At 39.6% G+C, this 20914-nt stretch overlaps 1 protein-coding gene across 4 annotated transcripts in view; it reads right to left on the reverse strand.

The window, feature by feature from the left end:
* LOC139947890 (contactin-6-like) overlaps nt 1–20914 on the reverse strand; it is a 113055-nt gene that overhangs the window by 85270 nt on the left and 6871 nt on the right. Inside the window, exons 2-7 of one of the 4 annotated variants that reach the window (XM_071945730.1) lie at nt 18758–18830; nt 17574–17688; nt 15669–15797; nt 11611–11898; nt 1209–1523; nt 327–614 (exon numbers count right to left, since the gene is read on the reverse strand). In XM_071945730.1, coding sequence (XP_071801831.1) covers nt 327–614; nt 1209–1523; nt 11611–11898; nt 15669–15744 — 967 coding nt within the window. In that variant the 5' untranslated portion in view covers nt 15745–15797; nt 17574–17688; nt 18758–18830. Of the gene's footprint in view, nt 1–326; nt 615–1208; nt 1524–11610; nt 11899–15668; nt 15804–17573; nt 17697–18757; nt 18831–20914 lie in introns of all 4 variants that reach the window. The other 3 variants (XM_071945727.1, XM_071945731.1, XM_071945728.1) reach the window with 3 other exon arrangements.

Genomic DNA, 20914 nt, shown 5'->3' on the forward strand with positions numbered 1-20914 from the left:
GACAGTCACTAATTCCCGAAATTTCCAGCCTTTTTGTAAAAACAGTAAAATGCAAGATAGAAATTGTTTGGTTTGAGTATGATTTTAATAAAAATTTACCTAACAAATTTCTTTGCTAAGCAAAAAAATTGAGTGGGCCACCAGTCGCAACAATTTTAGATGTTATGGAATGTTGGCTGATTACCTGTTTGTACTAAAAATATTTTCCTGTGCTTAGCAGGTTTTTGTGCTTACATGCTTTATGAAGTTGGGCATAGGCCTTTAAAGCAGTGTTGGAATCAGGTTAAGAGTAAAAGGATTCAGACCAAGACGACCCATCTACTTACGTGCAGAAATCAGAGCCACTGGATTGGTTGAGACTTGGCCCAGTCGACTGGTACCCGTGCACACGTAGTTTCCCTCATACATATCAGCTACGTTAGCAAAGTACAGACTGCCGTCATTTCGGGCATAACGCTCGGGTGTATCGATGAGATCATCAGGGTCGTTGAGCTTCCTCCAAGAGATCGAGGGCGCCGGGTCACCAAGGATTTGGCAGGAGAAAATGGCTGGTTCCCCGGCTGGGATGATTTGGTTTCGAGGCGCGATGCTGATGTATGGGTCTCCTGGATTGGCTGATGAAAAACAAACAAAGAAACAAGAAAAATCAATTAAATGGGGTCCCACTACGAGATTTTGAAAGAGTAGATGGCAATCTTAACTTCTAGGTTAAGTGTGATGTCACAATACAAATTACTATGGCAATACTGGACAACTCTTTAAAAGATGAAAGTTAAGGTTTAGTAAAATCTAAAGGAAGTTCCAATTGTTTAAAAACACATTTTCCAGCACAGGTTTGTACCCCTTCCATTGACCGCAATTGCTGAGGTCTGCGCACAATGATGGGTCTTCATTTACCTCACTGAGGGGGCTGTTTGGGTCTATGACGTCATATGCAATGGGTCAATCAAAAAGTTTTCTTCAATTTCCTTGAAATCAAACTGGACCATCCCAACATGGTTTGTTAGATATCTGGCTTGGGTTTGGACAAAGAAATTGACTGGAGGGGAACCAAGGACCTTTGGATTAGCGTATCGATGCTCTACCAACTGAGCTATCCAACCCTATTTGGCTGTCTCCCTACGTTAGCCTGGCAAACACCTTATTGTGCATATTTCATAAAGTATCATTATGTGATACTCAGACCCAGGCTAAGGTTTATCACTTACGAAGAACTTCCAGGAATGAATAAGAGCTTCTCTGGACCTGTCCATTGAGCAGCGGGTTGCTCACTACGCATCGGTACGACCCCTCATGGCGCTTGCGTACATTATTAATCTGGAGTGTTTGCGACCACTTCAGGGAACCAGTCCCGCCGAATTGCTCTCCGTATGATAATTCATCTGTGACTGGTATCCCGTTTCTCTCCCAGGTGATGGTTGGGAGCGGTCGGCTGTCACCAGAAACACATTGGAAGTAGGCGGGAGCCAGCTGTTTGTCGACCACGGTCTGGTTACCGGTGATCAGATCAACTGGGTTGAGAACTGGAGAAAAGAAAATAGGAAGAGTTTTGTTTTAAACTTGAGATTCAGATTTAAGTTAAGGCAGCTACTCGATCAATATGGAATGGCCCTTTCTGCGCATTCAAATAATCATGTAGATTCATCGATTTGCGCGACCATTTTTTGGCAGGTCTGATGATGGATTTTCAGACTTTGAAGACTTTGTCTTATTTTTTTAAACCACCATGTTGAAAATTGACTCAAGGTGTTTAAGGCCCAATCGAGTGACAAATGAAGGGCAAGGGTTAAAAAGAGAAGCCCTTTTTGAGGTATGGTGGCCACTATAGGAGTACAACGTGTGATTTGGGTGTAAACAGAAAAAATTTACCCAAACCTAATAGTGCCGTAGTATTTTGTTACATATCTCAAAAATGCTTAAGAGGGATGGAGCTTCTAATATCTCTCGGGACACATTGACAATATCGTCATCTTATAAGCACGATCTTGACAGCACAAGCACTGAGCAACAATGGTATCTGCAACCCACCCTCTCCAGGACAGCAGCCATGCTTGTAGGAGAGTATACGCAAGATGTAAGATGCAAGATTTGTTGACTAGAGAGTATAAGAAATAATACTCATTTGAAAACCAATGTTTTAGCTTCCCTTCATTTACTGATTATTGTATCCTACAGCCCACCTGTGTATTGTCTGTGTTTGATCACCATTACCGACACCTGTCTATCATGTTAGACCAAATTAATTAACAACACAGGATTACGTACATTAAGAACATTTCCTTGTTTGCCAATTACAGGAATTTACCTGCTTTATCACAGGTGTGTTCTGTCTCAGGCTAAAATTATAAAGAGTTGCTAAGCAAGTTTTGTTTATAAACAGAAACAGTAAGAAACTTAAGGCAATAAGATTTACATTTGTTTGTGTGACTAGTGATATATATTTGTTTACAGTGAAATGCTTCGTTAAAAGTGACCCTTTGAATTTGAATGAGCCAAAAAATTTGCTGAGCTAAAATGGGTTACCGGACAAGTAAAACCTCAAAATTGCTGTGCCCCTTCAAGAGCGAAATTCAAGGCGCGAAAATACAATACTCAGCTTAGCAAATAAATTTACAGTAAGCAAGTTTTTCTGCCTTAAAGTTGAAGAAGGTGACCTGTATAATCCATCGCCCCCTTCTTGAGGGGGAAATATCAGGTGACCTAGAGACATTTCCCGTTCTCCTGTTTCAGGACTTAATACCCCGATTTACTTCATTATCCGACAGGTGTGCCCGTTGTTTCACAAAAGCCCTTCTTAAACTCTAACCTTGTTAAGACTTAAAACACAAACCAGACGCATGTCATTTAGTCCTTTACACCTTTCCCTTGTTTTGCAGGAGACAGGACTTTGGGCTGACCAAAGGATACTTCCGATTCAACCTTTTATAGAATTCACATGCAATCCATGCAGGTGTGCGGGTTGAATCTCGGGACTGAATATTTGAATCTTTGACCCTGTACGAGCTGTAACAAAAACCAGACATGTTTGATGTTTTTGGCAGAAAAGTTGGCCTTGAAACCACAAATACGTCCAATATTTTAGAGGGACTTCGATCAGATATGAACATTTTCGGCATTGCTTCCCCCTTCCAGATAGACCCCGCCATCACGCTACCATCTTAGACGTAAAACAATGATGCAACGTGCATAATTATATGGTCCTTTTTTTACCCCACCCAAATGTCGTGCAAGTGCTTCAACCCAATAACTGACTAGCTTTTACGAAACCAATAGACCCCTTGTAATGGCTGCCATCGCCGAGTTCAAACAATAGAAATGTGCATGTGTTTACGCACAGCGCGCAACTGTCAGCAATGATAGGTCTTCATTAACCTCAGTGAGAGCGCTGTTTGGGTATGGTGACGTCATGTGCGGAAGTGGTCTATTGTATACTATTTGATTTCATAGTTAATCATTTCTTCCAAAAAAATTCATTATTTAGCTTCACGGCCACTTAGATTAATTGTTTAACAATGAAACAATCTACTGACAGTTTTTTGTATGCAGCTCAAAGTATGTTGTAAATATTATTAGACCAAACTAATAAAGCCATGGCTTGGAACATCTGCAAAGACACCCATTAGTTTAGAGAGCCTGGGGTGGATTTCACAAAGGCAATGCTAAGAGATAGGACCAGTCCTAAGTTAGGATGAGTTACTGGTCCTAACTTAGGACCAGTCCTATCTCTTAGCATTGCTTAGGACTAGTCCTAAGTTAGGACTACCTTTGTGAAATCGACCCCTTATCCAAATTTCCTCAATTCAAAATGGCAAATCTTAATCAGCTGATCAGAATTCACAAGTAAAAAAAAAAAAGAATCTTTCTTTGACAGGCTTTTGTAATTTTCCCCTTTCTATAGATCTGATTCATACCTCTGACCTACATTTCATCAAAATCACCAGCTGTGCCTGAAAATATATTTGTAGATTTTACAGTCACATGTTGCTGTCAATGATTTGTTACATCCGATCCCAAAACGTGCTCCACCAATATTTCCCCAGATGAAATTCTATTGATATGGTAAGCCAGCTGTTACTAGAATAATCCCCGCCAAGGTGCCCATTATGTTCCAACCACTGACCCAGGAAGTGAATTTGGTTCCGACCAGCAGATGCTCCCATCTGTCGGTTCACCTGTGGTCAACAGGTGAAACTCATGGCTAGTGAAGGGAACCAGTGATGAACAGTGAGGGGAGGGGGACAAGAGAGACTAAAAGGGGGACAGAGCAAGGCTCAATTTTATAAAGCTGTTAAGCAGAAAATTCTGCTTAGCAAATTTCTTGGCTAACCAAGAAATGACTGAGGACCAGTCGCAGTAATCTGAATTCTCGCTTGTAACCTATTTTTGATAAGCAACTGTTTTACGAGCTAAGCAAGTCTTAAGACTAGCCATAAGTTTTGACTCGAGATAAGACTAGTCTTAACTCTTTGTGCAATCTTCCCTAGGGACTCCACTATAATTGTGCAAACTCTCAACTTATCCGTGTAACAAAAGTTGTTGCCTATTTAAGCAAAAGCGTTTTAATTAGGAAGGATGATTAAACCTTGTTTAATGAGGATTAAAAAAACACAAATTAATTAATTTGCTATGCGCCAATCCATGCCCTTTGCCGCTTTATTTGTTATTTGCGTCAACACCTCACACCACATGCATGGACTAATAAGACATCCTGAAACTCAAGGTACACAAGCGGCAAAACGTTTACCTGCAAATATTTTGATTGAAAACACAAGAGTTTAAAGATGGCGTACATTGTTTTGAGACAGCTACGCTCTGCTTCGCTCGGCCCAAGTTTTTTGTCTTTGTAAGATTTGTATCAACAGATGTAAATATTATTGTTTTTCAAACAACTGTACTTCAAAATAGACTGTTAAATTAAGTAATGACGTCAGAAAGTTTGTGGGGAAACTTTATTTGGACGTGAGGGCTACAAACAGGTGGTTTGCTGAGACTTTCTTTCAGTAATCACAGATTCAGAACTTGTGGAGTCGACTCATGCTTTTGAAAACACTTTTATTGGCAGGTTCTATCCCTCGCTCGGCCCCAGCGGCCAGCTATCCAGGACCGCTGGGATGGGCTAATCAGCTTGGTCAGATTCTTGACCAGGTAGTACGTCATACGTGCAGTGTATTTTCTATGGCGCAGTTTGAGTTTTCTGGATAGACCAATGAGCGTGCTTGATACGTTTGCTCATCCCAGCCGCTGGGGATGAGCGAAGTTCTATTCATGAAGTAATGAACCGATAGAGGGTAGTCTATATTGTTTTCGGCACACTTGTTGCACAGGGAATTAGACTTTATGGAAGATATTAAAAACACAATAGCCGAAGACCAGGGATTCATTCTAATATCGAACCTCAAATTCCAGGATTTACTAACTCAGGGCCAAATTTCATAAAACTGTTTTGTACAGAAAATACTGCTTAGCAAATTCCTTTGCTAAGGAAAACTGAGTGGGGCACCAGTCACAACAACAATCAACATTATTTGGAATATTGGCTGGTAACCAGTTTCTGCTGAGCAAAAGCTTAGCATGTTTTCATGCTTACAAGTTTTTTGAAATCAGGCCCAGATGAACCTATTTAAAGAATTACAATGCAAATTGTTTTCGCTTCTAGAGTGGATTTTTCTCCCTAAAAATAGAGCTAGCTCAGTCTGTATTCACATGCTAAATTGAGGTATCCCGCCAAAAAAGTTGTGCACTTGAGGCCTTGCCTATCTACACCACTTTCAAGTCAACTTTGATTAAATCTTCAAACTTTGAAGAACAAAGTACCGATGCATTGTCAACACTTGGCACCAAAACCGCCCCCCCCCTACCCAATTCGCACTCCAGGCTAAACTTTCCTCTAATTTTCCACTTTCATGTCGACTATAATAATTACCCCTTTACTTTGAAGCCTTTTGTCATCAGACCCCCATTCTGAAACTGTGTCACAAAATTAAACGTGTCCCAGCTGAGGCAAATTTAATAAACACAATATTTGCCCGTGGCAATGTGAACGAGAGGAAATTTCTTCATATTGTCCAGCTGTACGGAGCTGCCGTGAAAATGCGAGCTGCACTGAGAGTAGAGCATCGAGTTACACAGCGGTAAACAATAAGTTGGAAAGTTTCCATGTAAACAGCTAATTTTTATCATGTTTATCTAATAAAAAATTGTCGGCTTTGGAAAATTCAACAGTGGCCAACAGCCAAAAGGGAAAACTTTGTTACATTTTTTGCAGCTGTCTGTTTAAAATATTGTTACTGCAAGTTTGTACGACCACATTTATGTGTGGAATTGAATGTTATGTAAAAAAAATGCATAAATGGTTGGACCATGCCTTCAAAGGCCAGTTATGACAAATCACCAGAAGATATTTTACAATGTTGCTTGCAGAAAGTTCTTTTCAAACTGCCTCGATACCCTTTTCCTCATTGATACAAACAATGTTACGCATATTTTTTGTACTCTCAATTTACAGCCAATTTATTTAGGAAATAAATATTAGGTTGAGTCGAGTACTCATTTAAGATAGTTTGTTGGTAATTTGTATAGGAAATAAATGTTAGGCAGAATCGAATACTCATTTAAGATAGAGTATCAGTAATTTGCAGAGGAAATAAATGTTGATTTGAATTGCACTTCCCGAGGTAACTTGTCTGTGGGGTCGACATGTTACCCAGCGTCATTTGTAAGTTCAATGACATCATACTCTGACTAAGACTATTTATTTTCAGTGTCTGTCACAAGAGGTACCAAATGACAAGTTGGATTTGAACCTTAGCATGGTGGAAGTATAACTAAGATAGGTTTGCGGTAACACCATGTGAAACTCTCTTATGAGTAGCGTTGGTTCTGAAAAGAACCGGTTGTAAAGATTCAACGTTTCGATCAGTACGCTCTGATCATCTTCAGGAGAATGACACACAAATGACATCATATCTTGATTGGCAGCACATTCTGCTTGCACACCACTCTCTCGTTACAGTTTGCAAATTTTCCAGTCCTTTTAAAATAATTATTGCAAGTGACTGGTCTCTGGTCTGTCTTAAGGAATTTGACAACAATGAAGCTTACTGAAGAATCGCATACAACCATAGAGCAAGGAACAGCTGGACTATAAGTAAGTTATATGAAGTGATGAAGTTTATCATAATATCCCAGGTCAAATTCCAGTTGAACCTAGTTAAACTGTGTTTAACTGGAACTAGTTGAAACCAGTTGATAAACTAGTTAAACACAGTTAAAACCAGTTGGTTTAATATGGAAAATGGACAGAGACCAACTAGTTTATAATTTCAACCTAGTTGAACACATTTAACCTAGTCCAAACCAGTTGGTTAATATGGAAAATGGACGTGTTTGGTCACTATCCAGTTGAACCAGTTAACCCCAGTTAACTAGGTTCAACTGGAATTTTGACCTGGGCTATAAGTAAGTTATATAAAGTGATGAATTACTATGTTTTATCATAATATTTCTGGTAAAGAAACCAAGGATGCATCAGAAGTGAACTTAATCACTGCCGCTACATGTAGCAAGGCCTGTGGAAACCTGTAAACAAGGGTGCCTGCTGTGTGAACCATAAACAAATGACTAATAGCCTAATGCATCTCTTCAACCCTACCCTGAGTATCGCTTGTTGACTCCTCGTACTTTTCTGTTCTCTCAATTTGACCATTTTATTTAAAGATGTTGATATGTCATAAGGGGTCACTTTTACGACGGGAAGGTATCTGTCTGAGTTTTGTCTGGGGTTTTCATCAAACCCGATGATCCAGTGATAGTAAATGTTGGCACGAATTCAACACTTTATTTGCGGGCATGACGAATAACAACACACTGAGGAATTTACATCTGGGCGGAAGACACGGGACGAGACTTTACAACAAAAAGTCTGACAAAATTACCATCATCTTTAGAAACTAGTGACCTAAAGAGCCATGAACTGAAGAAATACATGTAACACACAAACTAATCGAGCAGACATTCAGACGCGTAAACAGCGCGGGTGAGTGAGTTTGAGAAACGAGTGATGATATACGACGCAGACCCGTTTTAATTGTGGTATCCTCACTGCCTTGGCATTCGCAGATAGAACAATCCGAAGAGACCGTTGACATTGGGTGGTCTCGGGGAGGAAATATCTCATTGCTCGACTTTGCTGGAGGGTATTCAATGATTACTCTTGGAACGTTTAGAATCTGAACCAAAACGCTTTTCAAACTGATGTCTCTTATCTTTGGGGAATACAGTCAAGGGGAAGCCCGCCCCACTGTTATTCTAGGCACTTTCATACGGTCCCCGCCTAGCTCCCTATTCAATGAGGTTCCGGTTGCACGGCGCTTACCCCTATTCCAGAGCAGGGGTGGCTTTTCCCCGGAGTATGCCCATTTGCCGGGGTAGATCAGGGTTGTAGTGGTCCAAGTATGAAAGAGTCGGCTGTTCCTCCCTGAGGGCATCCCCGGGGAATAATAGAATAGTGTGGAAGGGGCTAAAGACGCAGTAAGGGGGGGGGGGGGGGGGGGGTTCTACACTTGCAGGAAAGTGTACATGTAAATCACATGGCTGAGTCAACAGGGCACAGATGATCATATGTAAGGCTGGATTGAAGAATTCATGGAACAGAGTTCCGCTGTGAATCAGAATGGACTATTTCTGGTAATTGTTAACAAACAGTTAAATGAAACAAAATACATGGATAAAAGACTTCTACTGTGGTCTAAAAATGCAATTGCAGTGCCCAGATTTTGAATCATACCATACAAGAAAGCTCTTTGCAGAGATGTTGTAGGTTACCCATTTTGAATGATAACCTACGTCAAGTACCAGAAACTTTGTGTACATGCCGACTTGTTCCCTGATGCGAAACAATTACTCTTCTCTTTTGAGGCCCAGCTTTGATCAATAAAAAAAATTAAAAAATAAAACATTAACTCTGAAAAGCATTGTAGGCACGGTAGGTACATGTCTGAAAAAGGAAGTACTAAAAACGTATTTGACATTTGACATTTACATTTTGTCTGAATACGATTGGAAACGGGCGAGTCAATGAAATAATCTGTCAAGAATACAAAACTCCACACATGACTTAAATTTCAATGAAGACAAACTTTCAACTAAAAGAAATTCTGAAATTAGATTATTTCAGAGAATTTAGGAAAAGAATCACGTAAACCTTTCCGTAACAAATTGCAAGAGTCCCTGTAGAGGTTAACCATAAGGATCCATTTTCATGTTTTGAGTGATAGAAACATCTGCGTGTCCCAAAAGGCTTCCAATGAATTCCTCTGACGATGATTGGCACCTAGAGGAAGTATCTTTTAACCCACGTCGATCCAGCCAAGAGTCGCTAAAAGCTTTCTGGCCCCCTTTTTGCCCCCCTTTCCCAGGGTTTCTCTCTCTCTAACCCAGAAAGCCCCCCCATGAGGGTGGAAGAACTGTATCTCAAAGATCAATTTTTCTGTTCTTGATAAAAAATATTTATTGAGACGTCGCTATGTCTTCCATGTCTTTCAGTGAGGGATTATGTTTTAAGTGACACACTGATCCCTGTGGCAATGTATCAAAGCAGATCATCTTTTTTTTTAAAGGCAGTGGACACAATTGGTAGTTGTCAAAGACTAGCCTTCTCACTTGGTGTATCTCAACATATGCATAAAATAACAAACCTGTGAAAATTTGAGCTCAATCGGTCATCAAACTTGGGAGATAATCATGAAAGAAAAAGAAACCCTTGTCATACCAAATTGTGTGCGTTTAGATGGTTGATTTCGAGACCTCAAGTTCTAAATCTGAGGTCTTGAAATAAAATTCATGCAAAATTACTTCTTTCTCGAAAACTATGGCACTTCAGAGGGAGCCGTTTCTCACAATGTTTTATACCAACAACCTCTCCCCATTACTCTTCACCAAGAAAGGTTTTATGCTAATAATTATTTTGAGAAATTACCAATAGTGTAAAAGGGTATTTTCATTTTTTTTTTGACAATCTTCGCTTTTGCTAAAGATACTTTCCGAAGGCCGCTGCAACAAATCTAATACAGACACTTGTCTTTCATCCTCCAGGCACACATAATGTCTCTAAGGATAATCCGTTGACTGACTGCATGGACAAGATTATCTTCCAAACCTCTGGGCAAAGCAAAGCGATATAAGTTTGCGTAATTTCTAACTCAATATAAAAGTCAAGGTTAACAGAAATACTGCCCCACTTTAGAGACCGTAGCGGACAGACGCGGCTAATTCTACCAAAATGCTCAATGGTTGCAAAATCTGACCTACTTTTACTCAGAAGGTCAAGTAAAGATCACATCCTGGGGTGCGTTTTCGCGGCCGTAACCAACAATTGTTTCGGTTGAACTTGCCATTGGTTGATCACTGGCTTATTGCCTAAAACAGTTTATTACGATCGCCAAAGCGCAGTCCTAAATTGAGACTACTTTTCAAAATTTCCACATTTTTGAAACAAAACCAAATTTTCAGTTCATATTATTTTTTCAGACACTTTTCAAGATTTTTTTTTACATAATTAAATAAATTTGGCATTATTGTGAAAAAGACACCGTGGAATGAAACTTATATCTTAATGACAGAAGAATTTTTCCACAGAATGCATTGCCACTATGCAAGGTTTAAAATAAAAAAATAATTCAAGTCTCTAACCCTGATGATTTGTGGGGAACAAGATTGCGCAAAATAACCTGTAAACCGGGGAAATAATGACAACCGCAAAAAAACACAAAAAATACTAATACGCTGACAAGACCTTGAACCTAATCCAGATCTGAAAATGAATACACAAAAATAAAAACAAAACCTTGCATCTAGGTCAGAAATATGAGAACCTTAAACCTAATATACCCAAGAGCCCTTTGTATTAACAAACCGCATCCGTCGGCAACAAAATGAAGAGTTACACGCCCCTCTTTAAAGAACTGGGCTTCGCCCCGCCCCTGCCTTTTCTCCCCCTTCTTTACCCTACCCTCCCCGTCTTGCGACACAAGAGAAACTTCCGCCTTTTTCCTCCATGCCTAGTTACGGCCATAATTAGACTGTATTAAATGATACGGTTTAGTGATGGCCGCAATCAGGCCGTGCAGTCAATGCTGGGGGGAGGAAGTCTGATAACCCGATTTTTTTTTCTTTTCTTTTTCTCTCCCGATGCTTTGGATGGCCTCGGGGGCTTTGTATAAAAATACGTGCGAGAACGTTTCTACATTTCATTCTATTTACAGATAACTTCAAGATGTTCCAAGTCTGTTCATATGACCAGCTTACTCCCAGGTTCCAGATGTGTAAAAGCACAGTGGGTTAGTACTGCTAAGCAGGAAACTGTTGAGCCACAAAATCTTGCCCTGAGCACACTAATGTTAAACAAAAGTTTCCATGATCTAAAGAGTTTTAAAGTTTGCTCATCAGAAAGATTGGTTTATTTTTAGGAAACTTTCTGCAGAATCGGGGAGAGTTGGTATCTCTGCATGCAAAATCCTCCATTTGTATTTGTTGTTCAATCAGCAAAATTGTTCCTTCCTGTGTTAATTTGAGAGATAAAACTTACTCCAAAAAGAAAGCTTCAAAACTTACAGGCAAAATACAACATGGCCGCCAGGCTTTCTCTCTGCTCCAAGAGACCTCCAGAAGCAACGAGGCTAGCTGTGCAGGAATACGTCCCCTCGTCTCCTGTCTGCGTCGCTACCAACTGAAGGGTCCCGTTAGGAAAGATGGTCACCCTCCCACCGGCGCTGAGCGGGGTGCTGTTGTGTTTCCATTGGACTGAGATCGTACCACGGTTTTGGGTATCGGCTGCCATGCAGTCGAAGTAAACTGGCTGTCCCTCGGCAACAACTTTGTCATACGGCTCCTCTCGAAATTCTGTAATAAAAATTAAAAAACAAGGATTAAAAACAATCTAAATAATCAGAGAAAAGCCAGCTTCAATTTTGGAGGGAAGCAAGGCAAGTTCTCCGAACAATATCTAGTGCGCCACTTTCTAATTCTTTTTATATTCTTGCCTTCATGTCGAATTGTTCAAATGGAGAGAGTTTATGAAAGGGTGGGATTAGACTAGTAGTGTAGATTGAGGACAGCGAGATCTCAAAGATCAAAGGTCCCATCAAATGCGAGACAAACATGTTTGCAAATAATGCATCTAGGGATTTATTATATGTTTTTGCCCACTTTTTTGCTTGTAATCTTTACCAAAGGCCTAAATTTTCAAGCAGGGCCAATTTTTGGGCTTACTTTACAGTAAGCAAAGAATGAATACTTGCAGTAGCAGGGAAAACCGCAATTATGTCAAGTGTATTACACAGGTTTGCAGGGATTTTTTGCTTGGGTGCATTTGAACTCCACATTTATAATTATAGGCATGCACAGCTAAACACAGCTGGCTAGCGCAGAAATTCAAAGCTTGCCCTGTAAGCCAGCAATGGTGGTCCCAAGCACTGAGTTCTGACCATCTAAATCAAAACCCAAACAAAACGACTGGAGTACAAACTCGTTCAACAAAATCGATATCCTTCATCAGAGTACCCGCAAACAAGGATGGCTACAAACACTCGTTCCTACCGAAAACTACAGCAGAATGGAACCTCCTCCCAACTGCTGTGAGAGAAGCTCCCTCACCTGATACATTCAAAAAAAGCCTACACAACTTAAACCTGTTAAATATCAAAAGTAGAGTGCATTATAATAATTTAGAGTCCCCAGCACCACACACCTGCAACCTATACATCCCAACATTGGGAGATTGATTGCAGTATCGATCCAGATCCAGAAATGTTTGCAAACCCTCATAATTGAAAACTCAGCATATCTTTCATTCAAATACTTTGAGACCCCCGTACAAAGGTTTAAAAGTACTTTATATGAACTAAGCATTCTTTCTATAATTATTGGTTCCCACCTAAAAAAACTTCTCACACTTTTCGTAAAAGTCAGAGTTAAGCCCTCCAAACGAAAAGTCATCGTGGATAAGGGCAAACGTCAATATCGCTGACAGTTGCAAAGCGCAGAATACTTTTAACAACACCCTTATGAGGAAACACATTAACACGTGTAATTTCCTGCTCTCCATTGACAATACTCATTGAAAATTAATTACGTTTATTCTTCAACGAGAAGCCGAACCTTTCCCCCGCTAATAATAGCTAGGAACCTGTGCAGGCAGGACGAATGTTCTTAACGTATTGACAGTTGAAACATCACGGGCAATTTTAACTAACACCTCGGAAGGGAAAAGTTTCAACACCTGACGTTCTGCATCCCTGATGATAAATATGCACCAGGTTCCCCCAGTGCAAGCCAGGGGCTAGAAGTGACAAATTAAGGTATGGGGGGGGGGAACAACATGGTTTATGACAAAACCTGGGGACAATTTCATGTTCGGTATGTTTACCAAAATAGGTTTTAAAAAAATTACTTTTGTGGTCATGACTTCAGTCATGTTAGTAGTAGAAATGAGAGACTCATCAACTTTGGGAAACAATTGAAATATTTTAGTCAGTACATATTTGGTATGGGCTTTCTAAGACCCTTCTAAGCTAATTGATAATCTTTTCTAAAACAGTTTGAGAATCCCCTTTTCATCCTCAATTTTGTAAGCGTTTTTTGTTTCTAACTGGCACCCTGAACAGAGATATTAACAATAGAGGGAGACCGCCAACACGCTAATCTGGAGGTCGTTGGTTCAAATCCCACTCTTGTAAAAATATTCTTTGTTCAATCCCAAATCATTTTAAAAACTCACCCTTTTATTTGAAATTTGACAAATTTCATAAAAGTTCAGTGTTTGTCAAAACAGGTATTGACCCCTAGCACTTGGCGACTGTGCCACACTCACCATTTTAGTGGTCAATAGGTTTACATGTAAATGCTGCATCGCCTAAATTGCGCACTTCACTGAATAATGCACAAAGTGACATTGCTCACCAAAAAGGCACATCCAAGATTATTCTGATGATGACGTCAGGTGAATGGGTCAATAGGGGGGTTTGTTTTACATCAGGAAGTTATTGTGACAACCAAGGTCATAAAGGGTGTGATAGTCGCCACTGAATGTGTTTACGATAAATGGCTAAATATGAAATTCATATTCAAAGGAAATATGATAAATTAGCAGATTAAAGAGGGAAAATGAGTTCATCATGACTTTCCAGTGCCAGCTGTTCATGATTTTGTTTTAGTGTGTTTTTGTAGCTTCTGTGAGTAGGTCAGCTTTTACCTAAGCTAGTGCCTCCAAAATAACACCCATTTTGCCTGGTACGATATGAAGTATGCTTGAGTGGGAGAGGGCAACCAAAAATTAAAGCATTAATTTCTTTCTTTCTGTTTTGCGTTCGCCTTTGAATCATCGATTCTAAATTAATATTTTTGGCTACGTGACATAAAACATTACGGTCTCCCAAACCCTTTAGGATATGGTGAACATAACAGATAGGGGAGAGACAGGAATTCATGTTAATACTCAAGATTTCCACGTGTTAAACTCTTTTAACCTTCAAAGCGAGAAAAAAAAATGTAATTTTTATTTTAAGCACCCAAGCTCGGCAGTACCGTAATCCGAGATGTTTCAAATTGATTGAGTTTTAAAACCAAATTCAGCCTATGACAAGTTTTTTTTATGGTGATAGGAAACACAGCATCCTTGTTGTAATTAACAAGGGGTTCTAGGTGGGTCATGGGGTGCCAGGACGGGTTCCTTCTTATTTTAAGAGGGGGGTAAAGAGCGCCCTCATGTGATTAAATTCTATTAAAAATAATTGCATCAGGGATGAAGAAACACTGCCTAAAACTTTAAGTGCTAGGCAGAAATGAGCAGGATACCAAATTGTACATGTGACATGGTTATTTGCCTGCCCCCGATTTCACAAAGCTCTGCGACGCGTCGCAAGTGCAAGTTGCGACCGGTTACACGTCATAAGTTGCGAACTCGTCGCAGCCGCTACGTGTCTTAAAGGTCTGCGACGCATCGCAAAACCCTGCGATGCGTCGCTACTTGCGATGAGTTTCGTGAAATCGGGGGCTGGTAACCTTAATTATGGTAAGCAAAATTTTGTTGCACTTTGTTTTGCTTTAAAGCAGCTCTATGAAATTGGTCCCCGACTTTGGGCTCGCGGTCCAGTGTAAACTTCGAGCCCTGTTAGCATGGCAAATTCGTAAGCTGCACAAGTTCATGTCAATCAACCTTGCTGGCTGTCAGGGCTAGATCTAAGGGTGACCATCTCATTCAGAGAGTCTTACTGGAGATAATAAAGGCTTTTTAAAATGACCAAAGGTGCCCGTTGGGATTAACTAAGGAGGTCAGACCAAATCCATCCGGCAGACTTTGCCGGCTACAGTCCTTGGTGACCCTCTTAGCATGTCAGTTGTCATCGAGGCTGACCGAGTAATGAGTTGGATTGTGTGATGGGATACATCCTATTAATGTAAAGTCAAAATATTCGAGAGAATCTTTGTGCATATAAGACAACAGACCTTCATATTTAAGCCTCTGCAACTTCTTAACTTTGCTTGAGGAGAGCGAGAAATACATGTACATGTAGCACTTCAGTTATAAACTACTGGTTCTTATCAGAACCAACACTTCTCAAAAAAGATGTTCATTTGATTATCTTAAACATGTAATGAAAGGACTGTCTTACCAATTTCTGCTCCTATGTGTACAATGAAGAAGCCCAAGAATAGAGCCCTGAGGAACCCATGATGTAGCAGTTCCATGGTTTTAAGCTGCCCTGATGTCAACTGATATCACGCTTTCGTTATCTCTGAAACTGAAACTAACAGAACTTGACAAGTTATATAAATATCAAATAGTATACCACAAAGGACTGCTAGGTAATGATTTGGGGTTGAACAGAGAAAAAATGACCAGATCAGAATTTGAACCAACGACCTCCCGTTTAATGCTTGCAATGTGTAACAATGTTTTGTATTTGAGATTTTAGACCTAATTGCTTTTTTAATACTTTAGGATTTCTATTGATTAAGTTTGTTGTTGAATGTGTTAAAGAATGTTTACTCCCGTTGTTATAATTCAGTATTTTCTTATGTTTTAGTTTGTCTATTTTTCCATGTTCAGCGTTCTAGAGCATGTTTACACATGATTAGGGCGCTATATAAGTTTTGGTATTATTGTTATTATTATTATTTAAGACGCCAGGTTGTTAACTTAGCTTAACTTTGCTACACAGCACTTAAAGGTTGTATGGCTTCTGACTGGTATCCCGGAACAAAGATATTGACAAAATAGGGAGACTGTCAACAGAGGGCTAGATAGCTCAGTTGGTAGAGTGACGGCAAGTTAAACTGCTCTGGTTTTAAAATTTTCCTTGTTTATCCTCAAATCAAAAGTCTGAAAAATATGATCCCTGTTTTTTTAGTTAAGTCATGTTAATGGAGCCACTCACAGGTGAGTAATGAGTAACAAATGGAACAGATCATCGTTGTTTGGCTACAGAGGTGGGTGGAGTTGACACAAGAAGGTCTGTATATTGACCTCAGCGAGAGACATAAAGGCCTGAGCGAGAGACAAAGGTGGAGTGGCTAGACTGTACACTCATCCATCAATGGGGTAGGGTCAAACAATAGCTCTTTGCTAGACCTAACGCCTGCTTCTATGACTTTAAAGGGATTGCTCTTAGCAAATTTCGGCTGATGATTTCACCCCAAAAAAAAGATGAAGAGAAAACCATGACTTTAAAACAATGACTTTAAAGAGATGGCTCTCCGCAAACTTTGGTTGATAATTTCACCAAAACAATCAAGAGAAAACCAATGCTCCAGATTTCACAGTAAGTCTTTTAAAACCATGATTAACACCGAGTAGAAAATATTCCAAAAACCCTGTTTCAATTTAGTATATGTTTGTTCAAACATCCACAAGTTTGGGTTCAGAATGCCCAAGAGTGTTTTTTTCCCCCACAAAATTAGTCAATGAAAACAGTGGTCTACATGATGACTACTGTGTACTACATAGTACTACGTAGTAAGCACAATGAAAGGTACCAACTCAACATTGTATAACTTCCGTGAGCAACCATGCTGTATGATGTATGCATAAATTAAAATGCGATCGCCATCTGTTCCTCATACATAATTTATCAACAAGTCAACTGACTATAAAATACATTCCAAATGCAGGCATTGAAATAAACCACATTACCACCAACATTGCCGTGGTGCCCTGTGTTTTTGATGAAGTGCCCTAGCTTACAAGGTTCCAATACAAACTTACATGCGCCCCTAACTAGAGGAAAATGGTTGTGCCCCTTCAAGAGCAAAGTTCAAGAAATACTAATTGGGCCCTGTAGGATTACAGTGATCAATATTGGCGAGTGGAGCTCAACGGCATGAGTACCATTGTGTTTTTTATAGCATTGAAAGCATTGTTCATTGGCTTGCACTGATTTTTTGTTGCATCAAGATAAGAGTCGCTAACTAAAATGGCGTACAGTGTATACTCGCACATCTTGGGCTTGCAGCGTTATCCACTCTTTGATTCTAACTAACTTTATTCTAACCAATCTAATCAGAGATGAACTACTCACCAAAGTTTGATGTTCAAGACAAAAATCAGTACTGAGATTCTATGCTGACTCTGATGAAATTCCTGATATACGTAGCTTCATGTTTAATTCACCATACAGTAAGAACAACAAGTCACTGTAAAACTGAAACAAATTATACAACATTATTTACTTAGCGCATTTTCACTTTCGATCATCTTGAACCCACCACTGACCAATCAGGTCAACTCATCATTATATTATCTTGAATATGCATTAGACAGATTTAAAATACTTAGATCCAACCCACTTCTGTCCAATCTAGCTTAAACCGCATACATCACATCATTTGCATAAATGAATATTAATTGATGAATAGAGTCAGCTGAGATAAAGTGACGTTAGAGTGCTGTCTATAATTTTGTTGAGCCTGCAAAATAAACGAGAAAATTGTTATCTCAAAACTCACTCGGTTTTAGATTTGAAAGAAGAAAAAACACCATTAGAAGCTGTTCCGTCTATCGTATCATTTCTCGTAAACTGAATTACACATTGTAAATTACTTAATCTGAAATGGCCAAGTGGGCTGATGAAGAATATCCAGTTTGAATTCAAACTATCTGAGTCACAAATCGAGCTGAAAATATCTCAGCCTTGGAAAGACTGCATAATCCAAAGGAGTTGAGTTTGGGGTTTTTTGACAAAAAGATTTGCAATCAATTATTTTACTACAATTTGCTTGCTTACTTACAATTAGACTAAAAGAAATAACAAGGATGAAATGAGATTTCTAAGATTTGCTGAGCACAAATCTGCTAAGCAGCTTTATGAAACTGGGGCAGCATGACCAGGGTCCAATTTTATGGGTCTGCTTACCGCCAGAACTTTGCACTTGCTTTGCAACTGGTTTCCTGCAAATATTTGCTTAAATTTGAAACCAACAGTTCCTTTCAGAACCACCCCAACTCATTTAGAGATAGTCATTACATGGAGTTACCACAAACCTCTCAACAGGGCCGATCGTATTTCCACCATGCAGCATTTCAAATCCTACTTAGCAGAAAATTGCAACAGCAATATTGTCTGTAAAGTAGCTCCATGAAATTGGGACCAGATGTTCAGTTTCCCGTTTCAATCAGGAAATATTTCTTGGGATGATCTTTATTTAAATTGAAAGAGCTCTCGAAAAAGAAACAAAATTGACAATTCCAAAATCACAAACTTACCAGGGGTTGTAAGCGCAACTAGTTCCCTTGAAAGATGTATCCTGCTAGTAATACGTCACAGACTGGTCTGAAGCTACAAGATAAAAACAAAACACGGAAGAAAAGTGTAATTAATTAAGGATTACAAGTGGCAGTCAGTGTAACTTACACTCATGTACTTCATAGGCCTACATGCCCATTTGTGTTGCCTTAAACCTACAATGTTCTTGTATCCCATCTACACTATCAGTGTTCACCCCCATGTTCTTTTAAATAGCTATTATCACAAGGCCACTCCGTCACTGTCAAATATCTTCAACTCCGAGATCCATCACCAGACCCCCTGCAAGATTTCTTAGCGTGGTTTGGATAAATACTTACATTTAATAATACCTTCTCTCTCAACAGGAAAAATGTAACTTTATACACCGGTACAAACTAATCACATCGTCAAAAACTCCAATTCGCAAAACATTTGTTGAAGTGTCTTTAGTGTCCGTAAGCTCAATGTTGATTTTGAAACACCCTCTCGACTATTCACGGAACAAGTTTTTTTTTTGCAACGTCATTCACATTTGGGTCAACCCTCCTACTAGCCCAATCACCGCCCCTCAACACAGGTCTTTCATCTTGGACCTTGCCTAATCTCCCGTCCACGTCTAGGAGTAGGGGGGAAGGCCAGGGGAAGATACAACCCCAGGGGCTCTCTAGATATAGCCTGCAGTCTAGCCCAATTAGCGTCATATCACATGGGGTTTCCAGCACCCCTTAGCAAAGTGTATTTTGTACACAAGGACATCAGCCTGGATTTACTTGGCAGCTTTTGATCCCATTTTAAGAACATTTAATACAGTAACCTGTTCCAGGTTTGATATCCCTAACCTCAGACAAAGTTTGTCGAGCCTTGAGAGTGTTTGAGATTGAAGCTTGAGAGTGTTTGAGATTAAAGCTTAACACCTTAATCTAGTTCTTTCATTGATGAAGGATGAAGGTTTGACACTTCCTTAAAGAGGAGCTCCAATGTCAAATCTAGTATTTTTAAAACTATGTTGTGATGGATAGAATCCTTACCCCCAAAAAATGTTTTTACAGTTTATTTATTTATTTATTTTTTGTTGTTGTAATTTTGTGTGTGTAAAGACGATGTGACCTCTGACGTCACTCGAAAACCATCCAACATGATTCGCGCGCATACTGCCGGGCAAAACCTTTGTGTTTTGGCAGCCAGCTAGAAAGTGTAAGCAATCTTACCATGACTACACGTCTGTTTGCCCGGTTATAAGATATAGATCTGTCTAAACAGTCGATCCTATGACGATTAACCACCAATAGTGTCTGTTTGCATGTGTGAATTTACTTAGCATTAATTAATGGGAATGGCTAATTGAGTTCTACCTAAATCAAAGTATAGATACTCAACTATTACAAAACCTTATTAATCACTCGTCACATCTTCTGTTTTTAGCTCGTAGATGTGTAGTCGAACATGCACATTTAAATCATCACGTAAATAGACAGAAACATGACTAATTGTTAAGTGTCGATGTTACAATTAGACAATATCTTTCAGGCGGAAACATCAATTTTGCACCAAACGGTGTGATGCACTACGATACTTCATTTTTGTTCACTAAACTGAAGCGTCACATTGAATCGGCATCAATGTATGTCCCGCCTAAATAGTCTGTCCCACACGCAGCAGAAGCACCCAGTGTTGAAGTCTTGTGTGGACAATACTTTTCTTTGTTCTGCACTTAAGGAAAATCCTATTCCTCAAAACTGTACATAAAACTGTGTGGACGTGTGTGAGTCCACACGTGTTTCAAGTCTTAACAATATGTGGACTGCTTTTGTTTATGGGCCAATTTCAGTAAGCTGTTTTAAGCAGCAAATATTGCTCAGCATTTTTTTTTCTCTGCTAAGCAAAAATTGAGTGGGGCACCACTCACAACAATGTAAACTTTTAATAATGGCTGGTGACCTACTTCTGTTAATCACAACATTTCTTGGCTTAGCAATTTTGTGTGTGCTTAGCTTACAGGCTTTATGAAATTGAGCCCTGGTCCACAACTTCATAAGAAGCATTATCCCAACCCTGTCCTGTATACTTCGTTTCAAAAGGGCAGGCATTTTCTCCTAAGTAAAGGGCAACCTTAGAAAAAAAATTGTCCATTTCTA

This window comes from Asterias amurensis, chromosome 15 (assembly GCF_032118995.1).
Source record: "Asterias amurensis chromosome 15, ASM3211899v1".
Taxonomy (NCBI): Eukaryota; Metazoa; Echinodermata; class Asteroidea; order Forcipulatida; family Asteriidae; genus Asterias; species Asterias amurensis.